The 22,098-nt window shown below is 38.5% G+C and overlaps 2 protein-coding genes across 3 annotated transcripts in view; one reads left to right on the top strand and one right to left on the bottom strand.

The window, feature by feature from the left end:
- Positions 1 to 16,962, bottom strand: part of PIGF (phosphatidylinositol glycan anchor biosynthesis class F) — a 20,136-nt gene extending 3,174 nt beyond the window's left edge. The window contains exons 1-5 of one of the 2 annotated variants that reach the window (XM_050972711.1): positions 16,917 to 16,962; positions 16,486 to 16,732; positions 14,756 to 14,847; positions 13,777 to 13,893; positions 9,148 to 9,256 (exon numbers count right to left, since the gene is read on the bottom strand). In XM_050972711.1, the coding sequence (XP_050828668.1) occupies positions 9,148 to 9,256; positions 13,777 to 13,893; positions 14,756 to 14,847; positions 16,486 to 16,713 (546 nt within the window). In that variant the 5' untranslated portion in view covers positions 16,714 to 16,732; positions 16,917 to 16,962. The other variant, XM_009091282.4, reaches the window with a different exon arrangement.
- On the top strand, positions 16,945 to 21,683 carry CRIPT (CXXC repeat containing interactor of PDZ3 domain). Its single transcript, XM_009091301.4, has 5 exons — positions 16,945 to 17,037; positions 17,882 to 17,947; positions 18,345 to 18,399; positions 19,054 to 19,157; positions 21,217 to 21,683. The coding sequence occupies exons 1-5, from the start codon at positions 17,022 to 17,024 to the stop codon at positions 21,279 to 21,281; spliced, it is 306 nt and encodes a 101-aa protein (XP_009089549.1). The 5' UTR covers positions 16,945 to 17,021; the 3' UTR covers positions 21,282 to 21,683.
- Positions 21,684 to 22,098: the final 415 nt, after the last annotated feature.

Raw genomic sequence — 22,098 nt, forward strand, 5'->3', positions numbered from 1 at the left:
TGCCTCTCAAGCCAAAGATTTGCTTGTTTTCATTCATTTACTCTCTATAGTAGATCATCTATAAAAAGCCTTGAGAGGCTTTGGCATGGTAAGTACTACATGCATTTGAAACTCACATAAGTTTGTGGCCTTGGCTAAACTTACACTTCAGGTGGATCTTTTCAACTTTTAAACAAAATGTAATTATTTCTAGCATTTTGCATATTACACTTGTCTAAAGGACAAAACAATAAAAAACCTTCTGCTACTCAGTAATGTTCAGATGGAACACGAGTCATACTTTTTTATCCACTGATGAAGTCAAATACCACTCCAACATCCACAAAACTATGGACAAAGGCTTCTTAACTCGGTGGTGCTTTTACATCAGATTTGCTGAGTGATCAATGATCAATCCTTCATTAAATTTTTACCTACATTAGGTGAATTTGTAGTTGCCTATTTGCTTTCCAGAACTATAGGTAGATGATGGACTGAATTGATCATATTCCCCTAACTAGAGAGCAAATATCCCTGATGACCCAATGACCCTGATATTGTGCTATTTTGTGTAGAGTGGGTGATTATTGGTATGATTAAAAAGATATCTGATGATTGTTGTAGCCTCTTTCACCTGATTAAACTGCAACTTGGGATGTGTTTTTTCAATAGCTGTGTAACTTTTAATATTAATTACGCCTCTGTCTTCTAAAACATTCAATTTTTGCTTTGGTTTTTAAAAGTCAGCGTTACCTTACATAAGTTTCAGGCTCTCTCTCTTAACAGTTGAATCTCTGACCTCTGAACACTCACAAACAGGAGGTGGAAAAGATAGGGAACAAAAGGAAGAAAACATAAAACATGCCATCTCCCCATCTATGAGTAAGACAGAAAGAGACACCACCTCATCCCTTCTAGTGGCATGGAACAGAAGGGTACTAGGCCAGGCACTTAATCTTACTGTGCTGCTTGGACAGCCCAAAGTAGTTCTGAAGGCAGTCTGATTGGCCTTTTGAAAATTCCCTAAGCACAGCAGGTAAAAGCCTGGACTTAAGAGTGTTGCTGTCCTTCTGCTATTTTCTCTAACGCTCAAGACCAGGCAAAACCCCCTAACAAACATGTAATAATACCAGTTTTGCACCTTTTATTCTTGACTGATGGCTTCTAGGCTACATATAGCCCGAGGCACCCAGGGGTATATCTAAAGCAGCAAGTTATGGAAGACAGATTAAGATATGGTTCTTAAGCACAGCAGCTGCACTAAAATAACACCACTTTCACATGCTTTTGACTGTCTACGAAAATGGGTTGCTTCTTTCTGTGGAAGTGGGTTGCTTTATTTTGTATTAGCTGCTGGCCTCATTTTTCTGAGACCCAATCACTTTCTTCTGGACTTTTATAAATGACTTTGACTTACTCAATTGGCCTGCTTTTGCCCCCTCTTTTATATTATCTCAAACTTGGTTTAAAGTCCTTGACTTGGTATGAACTGCCTGTAAGTGATAAAAATCTAAGCAGCAAATATCTGTCTGCCTGTTTCAAGAGATTGCATTCTGCTTGCTTAAAATATGCAACTTATTATACACCCCTCTCATCCCCTGAGAACTTTTCAGCTCAGTTCCTCCTACGTGATGCTCCCTTCTGCCTTGAGGAAGCTGATATATCCTGCCCCAGTACTGATGTCATGTCTGGGCTGGGTCAGCAGCAGGGGAATAAGATGTTAGGCCACATGGCCTAGCTGCACTTTTGTTGAGGGGAAAAAAGGCTGATAAGGAGATAAAAGTGTGGGGAGTGCAGGAGATAGAACTGAACATTTTTCATGAAACTGTCATGAAATGCCTTATTTGTCTTAGCAGCTGGGAAGCATCAGCTACCATTCTCACAGCCTAACACAAGAAGAATCAGTTTACATATCAAATGCATGATGAAAAGGGCAATTTTAGCAACCTGTAGATGATTACTAAGAACCTGAACAGCAGCTTGGCAAATCTTATCAAGAACAAAAAATGCATTTTAATGGACAGAGCATGAGGCAGTGTTTAATGCAAAGTAATTCTGACTTCTGCTATTCATTTAAATTTTCTTTTTGCCTTTTCATCTGGCAGCAGTGTTAGGACTTGACAGGAATTTCTTTAGGCTAGCTTAATGGACACTGCAGAACTGCAAGATTTTTAGTATATATTAGAACTCATTTTAAGAATAATGACTCAAAATAGGAATTGCCAACCTTTCAGGACACGAATGAGCCAGTTTTCCTCAGCACTCTTTAGAACACCTAAGATTCTATGAGGTGAGAATGCTTAGCATATTGCATGGAAAGCAGAGCATGTTGCAGGATCCCAGCAAGGTACCTAGCTCTGCTGGACTGTGCATGTAGCTAGCTAAACCAGAATTCTGACTGCATGACAGTTTTGTCATCTATTACGAGTCTTGCATCCCATGCAAGGGAATTACATAGACATTGATAAGGACATAAGAGCCAGATTCTTATAGACCAGAGGAGCAACACAAAGTTTTTAAAGATATTATGAAGTAAGCAGCTGCCTGCTGAAACTTTCATTATACAAATGCAAATACAGTGGGGCAATCTACTGTACTTACTTTTCAGTAAACTTAAGAGTGTTTTTCTCATATTCCTAAACACAATTTTTTGTATGCTTACTGTTTCAAAAGACTAATTTCTGACTGTCAATTAGAAGGCTATGTAATAATTTTTGTTTCATTTTAAAACTGAATAAATGAGCACAATTATTTTCCCTCCCTGTTTCTATCATGCCTTAAATTCCTAAATGTTTAGTCTGTACTGTCTTAAAAACTTCACTACATGCCTTTAATCTATTTTGGTTGCATGCACATGTTAACTACAAGTGTCTTATCACATTGTACAGAATGTGTGTGTTGACAAGCACACACCAAGAAGAAAGTGTGAGGCTTTTTTCAGGCTGGCATTTGTAACTAGAAGTCAATTTCATGGATTTGTGTTCTAAAGTTATAGCAAGCATAACAGCCTTTGATCTCACCATTAAGGTTTACATTGAGAAAACACATTATTAAATAAACAATGATAACCACACTAAAGTGGAACAAGCTTCTACCTCTGTTTAAAACAACTCTGACTGTGTATTATCCCTTCTTCTCCTATTAAGCAACTTCTCTTATAACAAAACTTTCACAGCAGGTAGTAGATCCAAAAAGGAATACAAGAAGGAAACTCTCTGAGCTGTGTCAAGAAGAACCAAAGTAGAATGAAAGCTTATAGTCCCATTTCAGCTTACTTGAGTAAGCACCAAGAACTGTACCCAAGATTCTCTGGATTATTTTTCAGGCTACAAATGTCTGAGAGGTATCTAAGGCTAATGTTTACAGTCATATTGGCTAAATTACATAGCAGTCAGTCAACTCAGGTGAGCTATATCAGCACTACCTATTATGCTTGCAGTAGCCACTATGAAGTAGGAATACAGCAATTTTACTTCTACCTAATGATAACACTGTAAGCAGAATATTGTTTCAAAGTCACTTTTTACCACTAGTAAGAGGTACTACAGATCAAAATTACACTTCCAAAAAACCCCAGATGTATGGGAGGGCATGCACACAACAAACACAAGAGACATAATTTAAAAGTCTGTTATCAAAGCATGCAATAAACCCAGCAATTCCCCAGTGAGCTAAATCCAGTTGTTGTCAGTGGCAAATGATGTGTCTGACTTAATAGTTCCACCATATATAAATTGTGCTGATAAAGTTGTGGTCTTTAACTATACCATATTGTTCTGCAACTAGTTTCCTCAAGCTGAGTAGAGAAAGGATGTGCCTAGTAACTCCTACATCATCCCTTTCTGTTTCAGTGGTAGTGTGTTTTAAGGTTCCAGTTCTCAGTGACACATGAAGTCAGGATCCTGAGCACATGTGGTTATTAAAAGCACACCATCAACTTGAAACAGGCAATCTGGAAAAACTAAGCAACTGTAAGAAAGGAAGTTATTTTCTATTTCTTTGTAGAACTATCCTAGCTAACTGTAACCCTTACACACCCATTGTGCTTCAGCGGCCTAGAGGCATCTGAGATGGATGTACAACTCTAAATCGTCTAGAACAGCCTTATTTAAATCATCACAATTAAGTGTTGAAAACTGTTTCAAAAATTGTTGAAAAATAAGATAACAATCTCAGAATACTGGCAAAATTAGTCTACCAGTCTAACTGAAACATGCCTGGCAGAATGAGTCCTGGAAGGTTTGTTGTTTTGTTTGTAATACAGAAACATAACTACTGTAGCACCTAGCCTGCATTCCTGTAAGGCAATTATCTTAACCTTTGTCTGAGATAGGCTGAATTCTAGACCTACAACCAGGAATAACAACAGACTGGGGCTCCCTGACCAACTGTTTGTGAAGTTACAAAATTTTTCTTAAAGCTAGCAGAGGAGTAACATATATGTCATGCTTAAAAACTGCTTTTAAAAAAGGAACAGAATAATGAAAAAAAAAACCTGAATCAAGGATACAAACTGACTTTCAGCAATATATTTTATACTTCTAACAGAAATACTTTATATATTTTTCAATCTCCATTCTCAAATATTATTCAGAAAATGAATATTAGTTTACTTCTGAAACAATATTCTGTTCCTGTTAAGTAATATTTACATAGCATAGAAATTGTTGTATGCTTAGAAAAATGCAATTAACATTATTTTTAAGGGTAGAGAGGCACACTAATCTGAATATCCCCTGTATGCAATATTTTTCAAACATGGAAAATAAAGTGAAGATTTTCTGAGACATCTGTATTTATCTCAGTTTTGTTGCATGTCACAAGATGTATGTATGAAGAAGCAATACTTTTCCTTTGATTTGTAAACAAGGATGAAGTAGCATTTGGGCTTTAGTCATTCGCACAGGAGTTAGAACTCTTGTTATGAAATTCATCATCAGGTTTACTCCACAGAACCCTGAAGTACTTTGAAGTAAAAACAAATTCTAGTTAAAGACACAAAGGATGCTGACATCTGATTCTCTGAACAGGTAAGATCCAGGTAACAGTACAAAAGACTTCTCAACTTCTACTGATACATCTCAACCACAATGTAAAGCAATGACTACCAGGTAATTTTTCAGTTCTTCTATTAAGTTTGCAGGAAAAATATGATAGACTCAAAATAGACTGCCAAGGGCAAGGAAATAGTAGCAAAAAATGAATCCAATGTTGCTTTTTCTTCGAAGGACACAAAGCAGAAGCACTGTGGTAGGTATGAGTGTGGCAATTCAGCCAAGTATCTTACAGAATAGTTCAGATAGCTTTATTTAATACTCTGCTGGGATTTCAGCATTCTCAGTACTCCCTCCAACTTCTTGTTTGCTTTAGGTGAGTGACTACAGACCATTTCCATTTGAAGACCTTTCTATCAACAAACCAGACTTCACAGAAGCAGCTTTACATTCTACAATTTGTGAATGATTTTTCAATTTAAAAGTTGACTGTAGACACTCCTAAACTATCCACAGTTTAAAGTGTACACACCAGATTTGATTAAGTGCTAAATCCCAATTAAGTGGAAAAATATGCCAATTCAAGACACAGTGACTTTTTCTGTGTACCTTGTTTTATATTATATTGTTCTAACAAAGCTAAATCAATAGCATTTTTCATCCCAAACTCACAGCATTTCTGTACCAGCTGGATATTTTGTGGTTTTGACAACTTTTGACATTCCAGAGCTACCGACAGAGCCCAAGGGCAACAGCAAAACCCCTTTGGTTTGCTTTATCACATGGTATTTCTCAATTATTGCTGATCCATCCAGTTCTTGTAGCACCAATTTCACCTTTTCTGTGACAATCTGCCAATAATGAATCATCTGAAGTTACAATGCAGCTGTGTTTCTATTGCAATGTTGTTACACCACAAATACTAACTATAATCAATACAAACATCAGAACCAGATTTTGCAGTAAACAAGCTTAAAGGCCTTAACATTGCTCTCTAAAATAATAATACCACTTTAGTCCTCCTCAAGTAATAAGATTTAAACCACATTTTCTGCTTTAAAGCACTTCCACTACAGATCAAAAAAAAAATTGTTTACAGCACAAAGGCTAAAATACAAAAAGGACTAATCAATCACTAATAAAACCTCTTTTTATCTGAGAAGCTGGTCTTGAGTTCAACGACTAAGCTGTTCCATTTGAGTCCATTTTTGGATAGGAAAAGGGTAAATCCAAAACTGTAATCCTCAAGCTCTGTTTTTAGGCTAATACGAGAAACAGCTGATGTCAGAAACATGACAGCTTAATACTTTACTCATGCAGATGTCTAAAAGTAATCTGGTTTTGACTGGGTTCTGATTACTTTTAAGTCACATTAAGATCTACATTATTTTTTTCAGATGTTGCTTGGGACCTAATAGGTCACTCAGGGGCAATCAGCACTTAAGATCTTCTTCATAAACTAAACAGATCTGCAACAACAGCAGACTTTTCTGGGGATTATTCTTCTTTTCCCTGTCTGAGGTTGAAGACAACACAGAAAGCATTTCTCTTTTATTGTTACAGGGAAAGAATTCACTATGAGTTTCTGTAATCACCTGACATCAGGTAGCAAAAGGAATACTCTTGCAAAAAAGGGCTTTGTGCCAGTGCCCAGTGAACTTCTGAAGAACAGAAATGTCTCTTGGTTCTGCAGATTTCTGAGACAGCCATGCAGCTACTACATGCAATACCTGGGCTGCTGAATCCATACTGTTCAGCAGGAAGAGAAAGACAAAAGTCATCAGCTGTTGCATGAAGTTGTGTTTCCCCAGAACCTGATTTACAATGTATCTCAATATATCTCTTGCCTGAGCTGGGCAAGCTGGGAAGCAATGTTTCCTGGGCAAATACTGAAAATGCCTGGCCAGGACACTGCCCCCACTTCTATGGTTTAGTGACCAGTATTTAAGAGATCATCTTCACAAAAATATTAGATTATTTTAAAGAGGTTGATTTCTGCCTTTAAGACCTGTTACAATTTTGGTGCTTCACTGTGTTGCTCTGCTGAAACAACTGGACTTGTAAAAACTACATTACATTTTAACAAGAACTTTTTTTATCTCCCCTAATACAGATCTTAAAAAAATTAGCCTTTAAAACTGCAGTTTTCAGACTGTTGGAGTAGCAGCCTGCAGGACTGATAAGCAAACTCTCTATGGCTGCTCTTGAACTGCCCATATCATTAAAGATCAAGCAGATCAGAGTCAAAGTGGAACAAAAAATTTCTTTCTCCATCCCACTATTTAAAATTCTATAATATGTAAGATGGAGAAGTGAGGATAGGAAAAATGAGGGGAAGGGAAAGAACAGCAGCAAATGCTCTTGATCTAGGCAAAAGATCTTTGATATAGAACTTGAGTCATAAACTCTCCCCTGCTAACTTTGGTATCAGGAGTATGTCAGAAATGAGGGTGGAGAGATGGTGAAGGAAAAGGGAAATTGCAGACACACAGGGAGCACTGGGGAGCATTCACACCCAGAAACATCCAGTGACAAGTTTGGGTATCTGAAATTTCTGCAGATGCTTTACTGTTCTGAGGAGTCATATAGTATAATTTTAGATGTTGAAGTGTAGATTACAGAGCTAGATTTTCAGTCATGTTTGTCTTTTATTAATTTGGAAGACTTTCAAACAGCAAAAGTTTTCAGACCATTATCAAACTTCTGTCTCCCACTATTGGAACGTGTGGGAATGGACCAAAAGCTAAAAACTAACTCTACCTAGTACATCTGTCTTCAGCTCTTAGTGTCTTTGGTTTGTTGATCAAAGCCCCCTGACCAAAGTCTTCCTCATATCATTGGTGCATAAAGGGTGAAGGTTTTATACGCAGCCCATTAGCAAAGTCTGAGATTTTGGGAATAAAACAAAACCTGCCAGATGAGACATGCTACTTTAAAATCCCATTTGAGGAAGGAAGAAGTGCTTGCCTCTCATCAGGACAGTGAAGTGAGAAAGACTTGTAAAAGAGATAGGAAACTGCATTTCAGTGAATCCCTTGATTTTTGGGTTACATTCATCTCTGTCAACAATAAATTAGTGCCAACACATACCTATGCCAGATTGATGGTGAAACATCTTGCAAGAATAAACCAAGTGTTTTCAGGGAAGAAAATGTTTTGCTTAAAATATTAACCTACTTCTCTATTGTTTTTGAAATACAAATGCTAATGTCTAATTACACTACTGCAATGAAAGACTAATGGCATAAAGGCTGTGAGCTACTTACAGAAGACACATTTTAAGTGCAGCTGTAAGCCACAGCATCTCCACAATATCACAGAGGAAAGTGAGCTGCCTGTTACACTGATTTCTGGAAGAAACCTCTGAAACCATCTGCTTAAGAACAGGCCTGGTAGACACTACTCAGCCAAGAGCCTATGAGTTTGGTAACGAGACAAAGTTATGAAACACTGAGCACATGTAGGAAGAAGCTGTTACTAGTGCCATCATTTTATGGCAATTGCAGACTTCAGTTATGTTTAATTGAATCACTTCTCCATGCCAGAAAACATAGTAAGAAATTAGCATAAACATTGGAATTCATAAAGATAGAACTTGCAATGCCATCTTCACATTTTTTTCTTGTTCAACTAAAAAGCTAATGTTTGCCTTCCTTTGAAATCACAAGTGTTTAGTACAGTGCTTTGGCTATACCATTTCCACAAACTGATCTAAATCCATTTAAAATAACTTCTGTTAAGTGCTTTTATGGAAGACGGAGGGGAGCTAAAACGCCAGGAAAGCATTTCTTTCCCTACCTGTGAAAAATAAAAGCTACTAGACTGAAGACCAACTTGAAACCATCTTCATCATTTCCCATTTCTCCTCCTGCTTGTCTAGCTTACTCTTATCCAAATCATTAGAGCTCTATTACATTCTAAAATTTGCATGCAACAGACACTCACAAGCATGTAATAAAGAACCTATTTAAACTGGAAGTAAAAAGCATTTTACTTCCTTACACCCTAAGCACAGATTGTTTCCAATGAGGTGTTAAAAGTTTGGCATTACTCTGTAGGAGCAGTTTATGACCAAGTACAATACACCTGAACACCTTCAGAGCAATTTTTGTGTAGTGTGCATCTTCAGAAAATTAGTATTTTGTGCCTTTATGGTAAGGGTGTAGATACTAACCTGCCAAGGCCGATCCCAGTCAAGAGGAATAGGAAATGCTCCGAACCAAGCTCCAAGTATACTGCACACAGAAGTAATCTGTAGACTGCTTTCCCATATGGACATAGCTCTGTAAAAAGTGTTATAAAAGTTTTCAACAACAGCAGCAGTTACCACATCAGACAATTAGATCAGATTTCTCCCGAAATTTCTGAGGCTACAAACAGACATAAAAATTCACATATTTGATAAATAGCATGCAGGTTTCTCCTAAAACATATAAACTGGAAGTAAAATCTAAGTTGCATAATTTAGCTATAATTACAATCTTTTTATACTACACTTTCAGGATTTTTTTTTCCTTGAGGTGTTTACTGCAAAAACTAATTTATGTAACATTGAAACACTGTTAAACTGAGCAAATAAATCTATCTCACTAACTGTGTGCATTGCAGGGAGAGGCAGACATGGAAGAATACTGTGGGACTGTACAGAAAAACACAAGCACAGTCACAAAGGACTCTGTGGTGTAGACATATTTGATGACTAGAACAATTCAAAATTTAACACAGAAGTCCTCTATGAGAATATTTCAAATCAAGTTTCCATCAACTGAAAAGAAACACTGCAAGTAAATGTAACTGCACATTGGAGCCCTTTGGTAGCAGTGCATCCAAGTTCAAGTACATTGGCTGCAGGATAACTTTTTTGCATACTAAAGAACTCTCACACTACCAGTCATGGCACACATTGTTAAGAGATGTTAAATTACTTCAGTCCTCAGTTTACAGCCTTCTGCCACTACTGATTTTAAAAGTTTTTGAAGAGCTGGATTTCTGTTTAACAGATGAGCACTTAGTACCATCAATGTACCAACTGATCACTCTGCTTTGCTCAGGCCACGAACATTTGGGTACTTGGTACCAATTAAGAAATGAGCAACGGAAGCTCAGAAGGCAGTAGGACACAGTTTCAAGGCAGGAGAACCAGGCTAGAATCACTGCTCCAAATCACTACAGTAGGAGATCTGAGTATAAAGCTTGCTACATCTCAGATTAGAAATGTACACCTAGCTTCAACTAACAAAGGAAATAAAAAAGAGATTTTTATGGTTCGAAGACTAGATGTACAGTAAACTCTGAACTTTGCATGTGCTGTTTAGGTTGGATGACATAACATTTGGTTTTGAAGAGAATAAAATTTCTTTACTTCAGAGTACACACTGTTGCACTTGCTGTTGACCAAACAGCTCACAAATTTAAAGCAAACATTTTTCAATGTTTGCAGAAAAAAAGGGTCTCGCAGACTACAGTACTGACAGTGTAAGGTTGAGATTTTGAGTAGAACTGTTTCTTCTACAAGAACACGACCCCTTTAACTTAAAATACTCTAGTTCACAATCCTACCAGTTTGAGATTCTTTTTATTGAAGAGAAAAGTCCTGATGTAACTCGAAAACTGTTTAGGAGTCTGCACACAGGAAATTCTTTTGAATTATTTTCAGAAGCTAAATAACTGAGCAGAGAGCTATCAGGCAGAACAAGGAAAAGAACATTCACAACAACCTTAAAGCAGCGAAAGAGACAACAGAATACACCAAGGACTGACTGAGGTACAGTTATACCTCACAAGACATCTTGTGTGTGTGGCAGATTCACCAGAGACTGCTGTACCATATGGAGAGATCAGATTGAGTCCAAATGCAAAACACAACAGAATTAGCAAGGCACGGTGCCCAAGTGAAAAACAGCCATTGGCAATTTGGCAACTATTTCAGCTGCTAATTGAACCCCTCTGCAGCAGGAACTGGCTACCCAAAGACAACCTGACTTGTCCTCCAGCATCATCCTGAAGGAGCAATTACTTACTTTCTAAAGTAAGTAATTATTTAAGTACTCACTTTTCTTCTTGGAATGACTCACACTTATTGGGATTTTTGAAGGTATTCTTTAAACCACCACATAAACTCCTCATTTGCATAAGACTAACAACTGCAGCAATGTTTATAAACTTTGCATTTTCCACATTTCTTTCATTTAAACTAAGATAATCCTGCGGACAAAAGTAGAAGTGTTTAAGATAATAAATGAACACTAGCGGCAGAAAGGTCTTTAAAAGTCTAAAGTAATTCTTTAACCCCTTTAAATAACATAATATATTCAGTTCCACTTCAAGTAATGTTTGAATTAAGAGGTTAGCTGACAAAATAACCTACTGAGACAGCTCCTTCATAGACAAGATCTGGAATTCTTGGCTGCAGCAGGACTAAGCACTAAGCAGCCCTTGGTGTGTGATGATGCCTACAATTACAAGGGACATTTGAAGTCTGCAAGAGTATGCAGTTCACAAACAAACTGATAAAATAGGCATAATGAAAACAGGAAGGAGCCCTAATGTCATGGTTTTTTACTATTTTTTGGCAATATCCAAATAAAATCTCTTTTCTACCCTGATAACACCTTATAATTGCTATTATACCAGAAATTTCAACACACTTTCTCAGAGCAGTGATTTGAAAGAAACAGTCTCCAAAAGGAGAAAGAGGAAAAAAAAAGGCAATTGAAAGCTGGTTTCTTAAAGACTTTTATGCAGAAGGCTATTTCAGCTAAGCTACTGAAACACTATTTAAATAACAGCCACATGCTGCCATGAATGCTGATAACCCTTTCTGTAGCTTTTACTTCCCTCTAACCACTCACAGCAGCACATGACAGCATATGATCAGTGCCATGACACTGACATCAGTCACAACTCTAGATGTCAGAGCAAGGAGCCCAGAGATGCTGGTGTGGGCCCACCCCTTTCCAAATGCAGAATTAGTGAAAAGGGCCCTATTTATAGCTAACTAAGAATGGAAGGGTTTGTGATGTAGAATACATAGACTTACTTTTCCTCACACATTCTATGTTCACATAGGCTTAAGGTTACTTAAGTCTAAATTGCACTCAGGTACTTAAAACCAATTTTTTATTTTCATACTAAGCTATACACCTAATTAGACTTTCAAGCTTACTGCTCCAGTGCAATTCAATTCCCTAAACTGTGCTTTCAAGGAAAGCAGCTCTGTTGATTTCCCCTAACCATACTTTTCTTCCATTTAACCAGTCCCTCATTCCATATGGTTAAGTTACAGACAGCCTTCTAATGTATCATGTCTACACTCATCTCATGCCCAAACCTAAGATGTTCCAATGGGTCATTGGAAGAGGTCAAATGAAAAAACACAGGATTATTTTTAAATGAGCAGCTTGCTACAATTCATGAAGAAACCTGCTACAATATTTCTTTGTAGTCTATATTCACTCAAAGTGCAAACAAACATCATTAATAATAAACATTTTTCTCACATAATGTCACATGGCTCACTAGTAAGAAGTACTGACAAATCCTCACAGCAAAAGTGTCAAAACAAGACAACTGCTTCCTATGCAATGACTGTGCTGAAATTGCATTAAGATCTAGACTAGGAAAGAAAGAAATCAACAGGCATTCAAAATCTACCTGGCACAAAGACAGACTGATATTCTGAAACATCTGTTACTTCAATTCAGCTGTTATTTCCAGATGCAAAACCTCCAAAGATGACCACGTGAATCAGCAAAGATTTATTTTGGCTTAATGACTCCTTGCTTTAATTACAGTATATTTACATTTCCACTGAGAAAAACAAGTGTAAATCACTTGAATAAAGATTCAAGATATTTTTCAGTAAGTTGAGAACTGAGATAAACCAAAATTTAATACCGGAAAATAGTATTAAACTCTCCTCCTCTATAGGAGTGCAAACCAAAAATAATTCCATAGGTCAGCAGTGTAATACAACCTTTTGCTGTCTTCTGAGACTTCACCATTACGAACTATTAAAAGGGAATGAATATTAAAATCTCATTGCATCTCAAGCATATGTGAAGCCTCTTTATGTTTCAGTGTCCCAGTCTTTCAACCTGCTATTATTTATGGAATGACAAAAGGCAGAAGAAATGGAAATCTTCTGAAGAATACATTATCCTTGATAGATGCTGGTGCCATGGCTTCCACTGGAGGTGAAAATGTGGTTAGAATGCTTGCTTTACTTTAAACGTACGCCTGAAAAAATTAATGCTTGAAAACTCTGACACTCAAACCAGCTTTCTTTGAAACTGAAAAAAGAGTATGTGTTAATATTATATAATTAAGAACACAGTAAGTCACGTGTAATTTTCAACATTATATTCAAGTTTAAAACAGTGCTTGTTTTGACTTCCTATCCCTACTTTTTAAGTTGTATTTACAAAGGCACTGCTGGATCATGTGCAAGATTCATCATGCACAGGTCAGTGTCAGGTCTCCCCTTTATTTGACAACCATCATATAGAATTGCACAATGTTTTTACTTCAGTAGAATATGTGCTGGAAATTTTACTTCCTTCAAACACATATAGAGTGAGATCTAGCATATGAACACCAAAAATAAAAAGCTGTTTTTCTGAATCACTGTCTTTAAATAAATCTTTGTCAGAAAAGCTTCCATATGTCTGTAGTCACAAATACAAAAACCACCCATCAACCAGGAAGTTTTCTTTTCTTTACAAAAATTCCATTATATATTTTTTACACCAATTCTGTCCATTTCTATTCAGAGAAATATCAGAAACTTTAGATTAGGACTTACCCATTTTTACTGAATACCCGTATCCATGCCTGTATGTTTGGTCCCAGCAAACACAAGCATTGTAAAGTAGTAAATGTAGACAGAAGAACTGCAAACAAAAATGTCTCAGTCACTAACCTACAAAAAGAAAAAGAATATTACAAAATTAAGTGAGGTGGTTGCTAATGTTCTAAAAGTTCCAAGATTTAGGAAGAAAAAAGCCCCTCTAACTCAACTTGTGAAAGCATGTGTGCTTTCTTAAACCTCATATAAAAGAATTAAATATTTTCTTCTTACTCTGTAGAATGGTAAAGGAAGCTGGAAAGAGTTCTGCTGTTATCTCAAGAGTGAGATGTAGTGATTTTCTGAAATGCCTGAGACCTGTAACATTTTTAAAAACCCCCAGGTGTACCTCACATAGATCATTAGTTCTAAATTGAAGTATGTTTGGATACTTACTACATTATTCCATTCATTTTTCCTGGTGTGACAGCAACCATGAAACCAAACTACACGAAACTATTGTTAGCCAGCTACTTAGTTTATCTCTCAAAACCCAGGTTGCTTCACACTTCTTTCCTTAGACTTTCATATAAGTTAAAACACTAATATCAAAAGGATGAAAGACAGGCAAGATGTGTGGTTTAGAAACTTATAGGGAAAAGGACTGAATGAAGCTCCAAAAAATGCTTGTGCCCATATGCTTAACATAAAAATTAAAGTAAATGGAATTGTTTGTAACTGTGTTACAATTTTTATTTACAGAAGTCTCTTTTAAGAGCTGGCTTCCAAAAAAACCAACTGAACAAGCAAAGAAACAAACAAAAAAACCCAACCCAAACCAAACCCAAGAGAAAGCTGAAACCACCTTTCTTCCCCCAGCTAGGAGCTGATCCCTTAACTTCCAGTGTACCAGAAAATACACAAGTACTTATACCAACATCTGCAAGGAGAGCTGCCCCTTAGAATATTTAGAGAAAGAGAGGGTCTTCTGACTTACTCTATGAGAGGTGCTCCGTAAAGAACAATAATCGCATGAAACAGTATGCAAGACATGAAAAAGTATATACAGCATTTTAGAAATCTGGATATCTAAAAAAGAGCAATGAAATATCAGAATAATGCTTCAAAACAGAACATAAGTAACACACACAGTCTGTATCTTAATAAGAGCATTAGACCCTGATTACTTCTTTAATTCCAGCTGCAGCACAATATAATAGCATGGCATATTTCAAAACAGTTTTCCATATAATAATACGTTAAATAATTAAAAAACATCACACTCCACCTACAATTGTTTTTGGTGCATCCTATTAAACAGGGCAAACATACAAAAAAATACAACCAGAAATTACAAGACAACCAGAAGTAATTTTATTGGACATTTTTACACTTTTGTTTTACATCTGACTGTCATATCCATTCATTAAAAGGCAACTCTCACAAAAAGTGGAAAAAAAATGCAAGAAAACATACAATATAAAGAAGTCTGCTACATAAAGAATCAAAATTACATTAACTAAAACTACATTTTGAACTTGGCATCTTAAATTCTGAATATATTTGAGAAATACCCATAACTTTCTGTAAGTCTGCAAAACACATCATTTTCTATGAACTTAAAAAACAGTTTCTGGGTACTCACTATCTCATGTAGAAGCAAAACCACTGGGTAAACAGTTCTGGTAAGGTCTGTTCTGATCAGGTCAGCAATGCAAAATCCGTAACTTTCCTTGTACCCTTATTTTCCTATATTTATTCCTTTCTATATTTATTTCCTGGGATGAAATCTCACCTAGAACATGAAGTGTGCTTCATTTTCAAATCACAGATGGTTAAAACACTTGCTTCCCATCATGGTTTAGTGCATTTCACATCCTCCTCGGTCAGCAAAACTAGACAGGAGCTTTGCACACAAAGATATGCTGGCAGAGATGATTACTTCAATGCTTAAAAACCATCTCAGAGGACTACACCTTGCCTAGCTCAGCAAGTCAGGAGTACAAGACTATCCCCCCGACTTCAAAACTCTGGGGTATTCCCCCATTGCTGGGTAAGTCGTGTGCTGCTCCAAAATCACTCTGTTCCCAAGTATTTCATTGGGATTCATATCTTTAATGCTCCCTGTTGCAAACTGTAACTACAAAAAGTTTCTCCCAACTTTAGATTCTTCTGCATGCAAATTTCATAACTCCATCATACAAGGAAATGCAGACATTTTAATACTTTTCCATAGATTTTTTTTAGTCATTAAAATGTAGCACAGCATCTCTTTCATGCGTCAAATGCTGACTTTTTTTTTTTCCTTTTAAAGTTATTACAAACTTACAACTACACACGAGACACGTGTGATGACATTTTTTCCTGGTATACCCACTTATCAAGAAGATAAGCCAGGCCTGGACTACAAAATGAGTTCTGTGCCATTTAATTTTTCCAGGTTTTGCCACCACGCAAATTCTTGGGACTACAAACAACGTTGCACTGACAAGAAACGGGAAAGCATAGACTCACTCACCTGAACAGGTTATTTGCAGGTAGAGAAAGTTTAACATCATGAAAATACTGAAAAATTTGCTTCAAAAGGTGCTACACTCAACTGACTAATGGAAAATGGGAATAATTCACCATCAAAAATTGTCTTCTTTCTCATTTGATTATTTCAGACAATTTGCTTCCCCTCTGTATTGCCTGGTAACAACTTAAGAATGAAAAAAAATATCTTACCTTATGAGCAAAGGAACGTCTCTTAGGAGACTGATTTGGTTTAAGGACTAAGTGCAAGATTATATTAAGGGTAGCAACACAAACAGAACAAACACACAGCCACGTGAGGTGCGTTCCCAGGACGCTGAATCCGTCCAGGAAGAAAGCTGGGGCCACGGCGGTCAGGACGATGGCCAGAGCGCAGAGCAGGTTGGCAGCCAGGAGCCTCCTGACCTCCGCCTCCCTCATGGCGTCCGGGCAGCCGCACCTGCAACACACCGAGTCCCGCCCCGTCACCGACACGCCGCGGCAGCATCTTCCCCGGCCGCGACGCGCAGGGAAGAGCTCTGGGCCCGGGCTGGGGGCGAAGGGGAGGATTTTGGGGCAGGAAACAGCGTTTGTTCAAGAAACCAAACCCCGCGCGGGCCGCGGGCGCCGCTCCCGCCTCTTACCGCGGAGCGCGCGGCGCCGCCCGGCAGCGGAAAGCGGCGGGGCCCGGCCGGCGGCACTTCCGGGGCGGTGCCGGAAGCGGCGGCGGCGGCTGTGGAGGGGCCACCATGGTGTGTGACAAGTGTGAGTACGGGGGTACGGGGCGCCGTGTCCGACCCGCGGGGCCCTGCCCTGCCCTGCCCTGCCCTGCCCGCGGGGATCTAGGGCTGCCCTGAGCGGAGCAGCAGCCGCAGGTCCCGGGCTGCTCAGGGCCGGCCTCGGGGGGCGGCTCCCGGTAGGGCCCTGTGTGAGCTGTGATTCTCCGCCTGTGGAGCGTATTAATGTGCATAGTTTAAATGATTCTGTCCTGTATCAGAAATAGCGTGAGCAGCAGGACCAGGGCAGTGATTGTCCCTCTGTACTCGGCACTGGTGAGGCCGCATCTCGGGTGCTGTGTTCAGTTCTGGGCCCCTCACTACAAAAAGGACACTGAGGTGGCGGAGCGGGTCCATAGAAGGGCAGCAGTGCTGGTGAAGGGTCTGGAGCACAAGGTTTGATGGGGAGCGGCCGAGGGTGTTGGGGTTGTTTCGTCTGGAGAGGAGGAGGCTCAGGAATGGCCTTATTGCCCTCTTCAACTCCCTGGAAGGAGGTTGTAGCCAGGTGGGGATCGGCCTCTTCTGCCGGGCAACAAGCCACAGGACAAGAGGACATTGTCTTAAACTGGGCCAGGGGATGTTTAGGTTGGACATTCAGAAGAATTTCTTCCTAGTCATGGAGATGAGACATGGGAATGGTCTGTCCGGGAAGGGGGTGGAGTCACTGTCCCTGAAGGTGCTTCAGGAAACACTGGACATGGCACTCGGTGCCAAGGTCCAGTTACATGGTGGTGATCGGTCACAGGTTGGACTCGATGAATTCAGAGGGCTTTTCCCACCTAATTGACTCTCTGCTTCTGAGTTTTTCTCCTTTGTAATGTTTCCTTATGTAGGCGAGAAGAAGCTTGGAACGGTGATCACTCCTGATACATGGAAAGATGGTGCAAGAAACACTACAGGTAACCTCAACAAGGTTAAGCAGCTTGGTTTAGAGGCGTTAAAAAGCCAGCTGGGCACCTCAGCTATGTTACCATCTTAAGTCCAAATATTAAATATAAATATTAAGTCATGTACTTAATCAACCTCCCACGCTGATTTAATGCATTGGGAATTTATTTGTTCAGAACTCTATGGTATTGAATTTGTCTGGTTTTGTTTTCTGGTTTTTTTCCTTCTTGCATGGACAATACATAGAGTATTTAAATGGAGCATAAAGTGTTGTTACCCTGTCCCCTAATGCTGTGCTGAATATTTCATCTCTCTTTGTGACTTTATTTGCATATGTGTAAAAGTTGTAAATGATTTTTAAAGTATGCCTGAAAGGGGGTTATTGTTGTTTTTTGGTTTTTTTTGTAGAAAGCGGTGGTCGTAAATTAAATGAAAACAAGGCATTGACCTCAAAGAAGGCAAGGTTAGTACTTTACACTGAGTTTGGCTAAGAACATCAGTTAGCAAACTAACTGAGGCCTGTTTTCTGCATAGCTGGGCAACTGCTCCAAACTTGTCCAAAATACAACTTCGTAAATTAAAATTGCAGGGATGATGGTATTTGATTTGTTGGTAAAAATATGTCCATACATATTTCGTGGGTGCTTTCTGCTCAGTTGTAGAGTATTTTACTGCAGTTCTCATTGGAATTGCTAGGATTTCATGCTTTTGTAGGAAAGAAGCCAAGAATACCCATTTTCTGTGCTGATATTGCCAGGATAATCTCTTGAGCATTTCCTTAATGTCTGCAGGACTTTCTGTTTGTAAGGGGCCCAGATGCTGCTGGGAGGTGTTTAAGCTCAAAGTCATGTAGTATCTTAATATAAATAAACATTTCAAGTTCTGCTTTTGTGAAGTTGTTGTCTGTGATGGAAGAAATGTCTCTTAATGGGGAAAGTGGCAGCTTTTCTGGATACTTTGTGTAGCCTCTTAGAAATAATTCTTGTATGTCCCTTTTCTAAATTACAGTTTCTGCTGGCATTTCTGACTGCACCCTCTGGCTTAGACTTTTTAGGATGAGGCAGAAAAAAGACTTCATTTCAAGGAGTATAAATAAAGTACTTTTTCTTTTTCCCAGGTTTGATCCTTATGGAAAGAACAAATTTGCAATATGTCGGATTTGTAAGAGTTCTGTCCACCAGCCAGGGTCCCACTATTGTCAAGGATGTGCCTATAAAAAAGGTGAGTTTCACTGAGTGCCAAAATACCACAGTTTGGCTTGGGACAAGAGAGGAGGTACAACACTTAAATTTGTATTTATGAAGAGAAGGTTAAGATGAGATTTAATTGCTATCTTCAGGTACTGATAGACAGGCACAGGGAACATGGAGTCAGACTCTAAGGTACACAGTAATGGAATAAGAAATAATGTACATAGGTTAGAATGTAGAAAGTTCTAATTACATACAAGGAAAGCAGTTTTTCAGTCTGGGAGTGATCAAATACTCTGGTAGCAGGTAGCATCAGGGGCTGTGGAATCTTTAAAGCAGTTATTCAGGGAATGGCTTGAACAGTCCTGAGCCAGCACTGTTCTTTCTTATCCAAGTTGGCTGTTTTGAGTGGGGCAGGACTAGAGACTGAAGGAGATTCTTGTAAACTATTGTCATTCTGTAATTCTGCTTCTTTTAGAATGTTTCTGGTGTCTGAATCAGTACATTTGGAAACTTAATCTTGGCAATTGCATAGAGAACTGTCATCTAACAAGTTTGATTTTCCTCAAAATCCCAAGCAACCCCAGTCTTCTAAAACTCAGTTTCTTGTTGCAGTCCCATGCTGGTCTCTTCTCTCCCATTTTTTAATAGCTAAATCTAAAATTCCTGGATGGAAAAAAGCATCAGTTACATGATTTAATGCCGAAGAGCTCTTACAGCACATGAGGTGAACTGAGTTTTAGGTGTAGAGCTACAGCTGACCAGTAGTAAGCTTTGTTTATGAAATTATTGGTTCAATACATATGTGCTGTGTCACTGAGTCAGTGGTTTAGCAGCCTGATGTAGGAATGTTGCCTGCTAGGTCCTCCCCAGAGGGCTACCTGAACCCCATTCAGTAGAACCTTGTCCTCTTTCCTAAATTTATATCTGGTTTGGGTGGGCTTCAGGATTTGATCTTTGTCTGTTCGTGAATTTTTCCAGGCTGAACCTGTTTTCTTCATAAAATTAAGAACTTTCTAAGGTTCTAGCTCTGACTATCAAAGATGTCATTAGGGCATACTTTTTGAAGCAAATGCAGTCATACAGCTCAGTGCTTCAGCTTTTGCATATCTCTGAAATTGAGAGGCAATCTCAAGTTAATTAATCCTTAGTTTAGACCTGAAGTCAATATTTAGTGGGCTGAATTTTCGTCTCTAGAGTAAATCATGTGCCATGTTCCCTGATGTTCTCTTCCCTAATGGACTGCTGGATACGTGTCCAGTCATGATGTCAGTATATGAAAGCACTCAATTTGGAGAAAGCAGCAGCAGATGCTTTTTTTTTTTGTCTGCAGGTGAATGTTTGTGTAAATTGAGGTGTGGTCCTACCAGATAAAAGACTTAGCACCTTTCTGCTTTGAAAGGAGAGGGAAAGATTGAGACAACCCACCCCTCTGTCCAGCTTGTGTACATTTTGGTACTCTGATCTTTTGACTTGACACGCTTACAGTTTAGGACAAAGTCCTTTGGGACATCAGTGTTCATCACTTCAACTCTCAAGTATTCTTGTTGTTCATTGTTTTTCACTCCTGCTTTATGAATACCTTTATTCTGTGAAAACATGTTCTAAACTTTCTCAGTTCTCTGAAGCACCCCACCTGTGAGTGACTCATTTAGCAGTCAGTTTGTTGGCGACTGTATTTTCTTAGTCCTGCTACTGTCTGTCCATCTCAGGCCTTTTTTGTGTACAGGACTTAAACCAGTTAACAATACACCATTTTAACCTTTTTGTCAGAAGTGAGCTTTTCCTGGCTCTCTTCAGGCATTCCTGCAAATTATAGAGGCTTCCAGTAGTATTGTGAATGATAATGCTCTCAAAATAGAGCTTATTTTTTTCAGTGAAAGGATTACACACACACTGCACATATTAATTTGTATTAGAAGTTACAGTATTACTTTTAAGTTTGTACTATCTATTGAGAACAGATAGATTGCTAATAAGAGCTCATTTGAACAATTTCTTTAGAAAGATGCTTACAAAAACATAGTAACTGTGTTTTTGAGAAGATTTTAATAATTTTAAAATAATTTACACACTTTGTGTGCTTATAGGCATCTGCTCAATGTGTGGCAAGAAGGTCTTGGATACGAAGAACTACAAGCAAACATCTGTCTAATTGTGCTGACTAGTCTTTTTATGAACTTTACCTTCTGTGTCTTTGTACAGTAACTTTTCTCTAAAATTATTTGTGAATATTACTTTCTGGAAGATAGTACTTGGAATGAGAGGTAAAGACAGCCTGCTTGCCTAAAATGTACATAATATTTGATAATTGTTATTTTAGCACTAATATTAACTGGTATTTAAAGGTAATGGCTTTCAGCAACTGTTAGAGTTCAAAGGGAAAGAGAAGATCCAAGTGGATGGGTTGAAACTAGATTACCATCAGAACAGAGATCTTTGAGATGAATACTTTTTTTTCCCTATCACAAGTCTTCTGCTTGTCTCATGGTAATGTTTTGTAGATGTATAAAATACAAACCTGCATCAACTCATTAAAGTATCTTCTTCAGTTGTATGCCTGTAAGTATTTATAATTATTCTCATTCCAAACCATTATGACCTTGCTCTTCAGATTTTAATGCAATTGTCCTGTTGTATTTTGTTTCTGCCTACAGTATGGTTGGTTAAATCACAAATTTTTAAGCTAGTGAAATCTGGTGTGTTGCCCTGCCAGTTCTTTCTTTGGCATTGTTGTGGTTTAGCCCCAGCCAGCAACCAAGCCTCACTGCTGCCCCCTCACTCCCACACCATCAGGATTGAGGAGATAATTAGAAGGGAAAAAAAAGCCTGAAAACGTGGGATAAAGACAAAGCAGAGGATTAGTTCACTACTTCCCCTGGGCAGGCAGGTGTTCAGCCATCTTCAGGAGAGCAGGGCCCCATACCCCATTATGGTTTTGTTGGGAAGACAAACTGATCACTCAGAATGTC

This window comes from Serinus canaria, chromosome 3 (assembly GCF_022539315.1).
Source record: "Serinus canaria isolate serCan28SL12 chromosome 3, serCan2020, whole genome shotgun sequence".
Lineage (NCBI taxonomy): Eukaryota > Metazoa > Chordata > Aves > Passeriformes > Fringillidae > Serinus > Serinus canaria.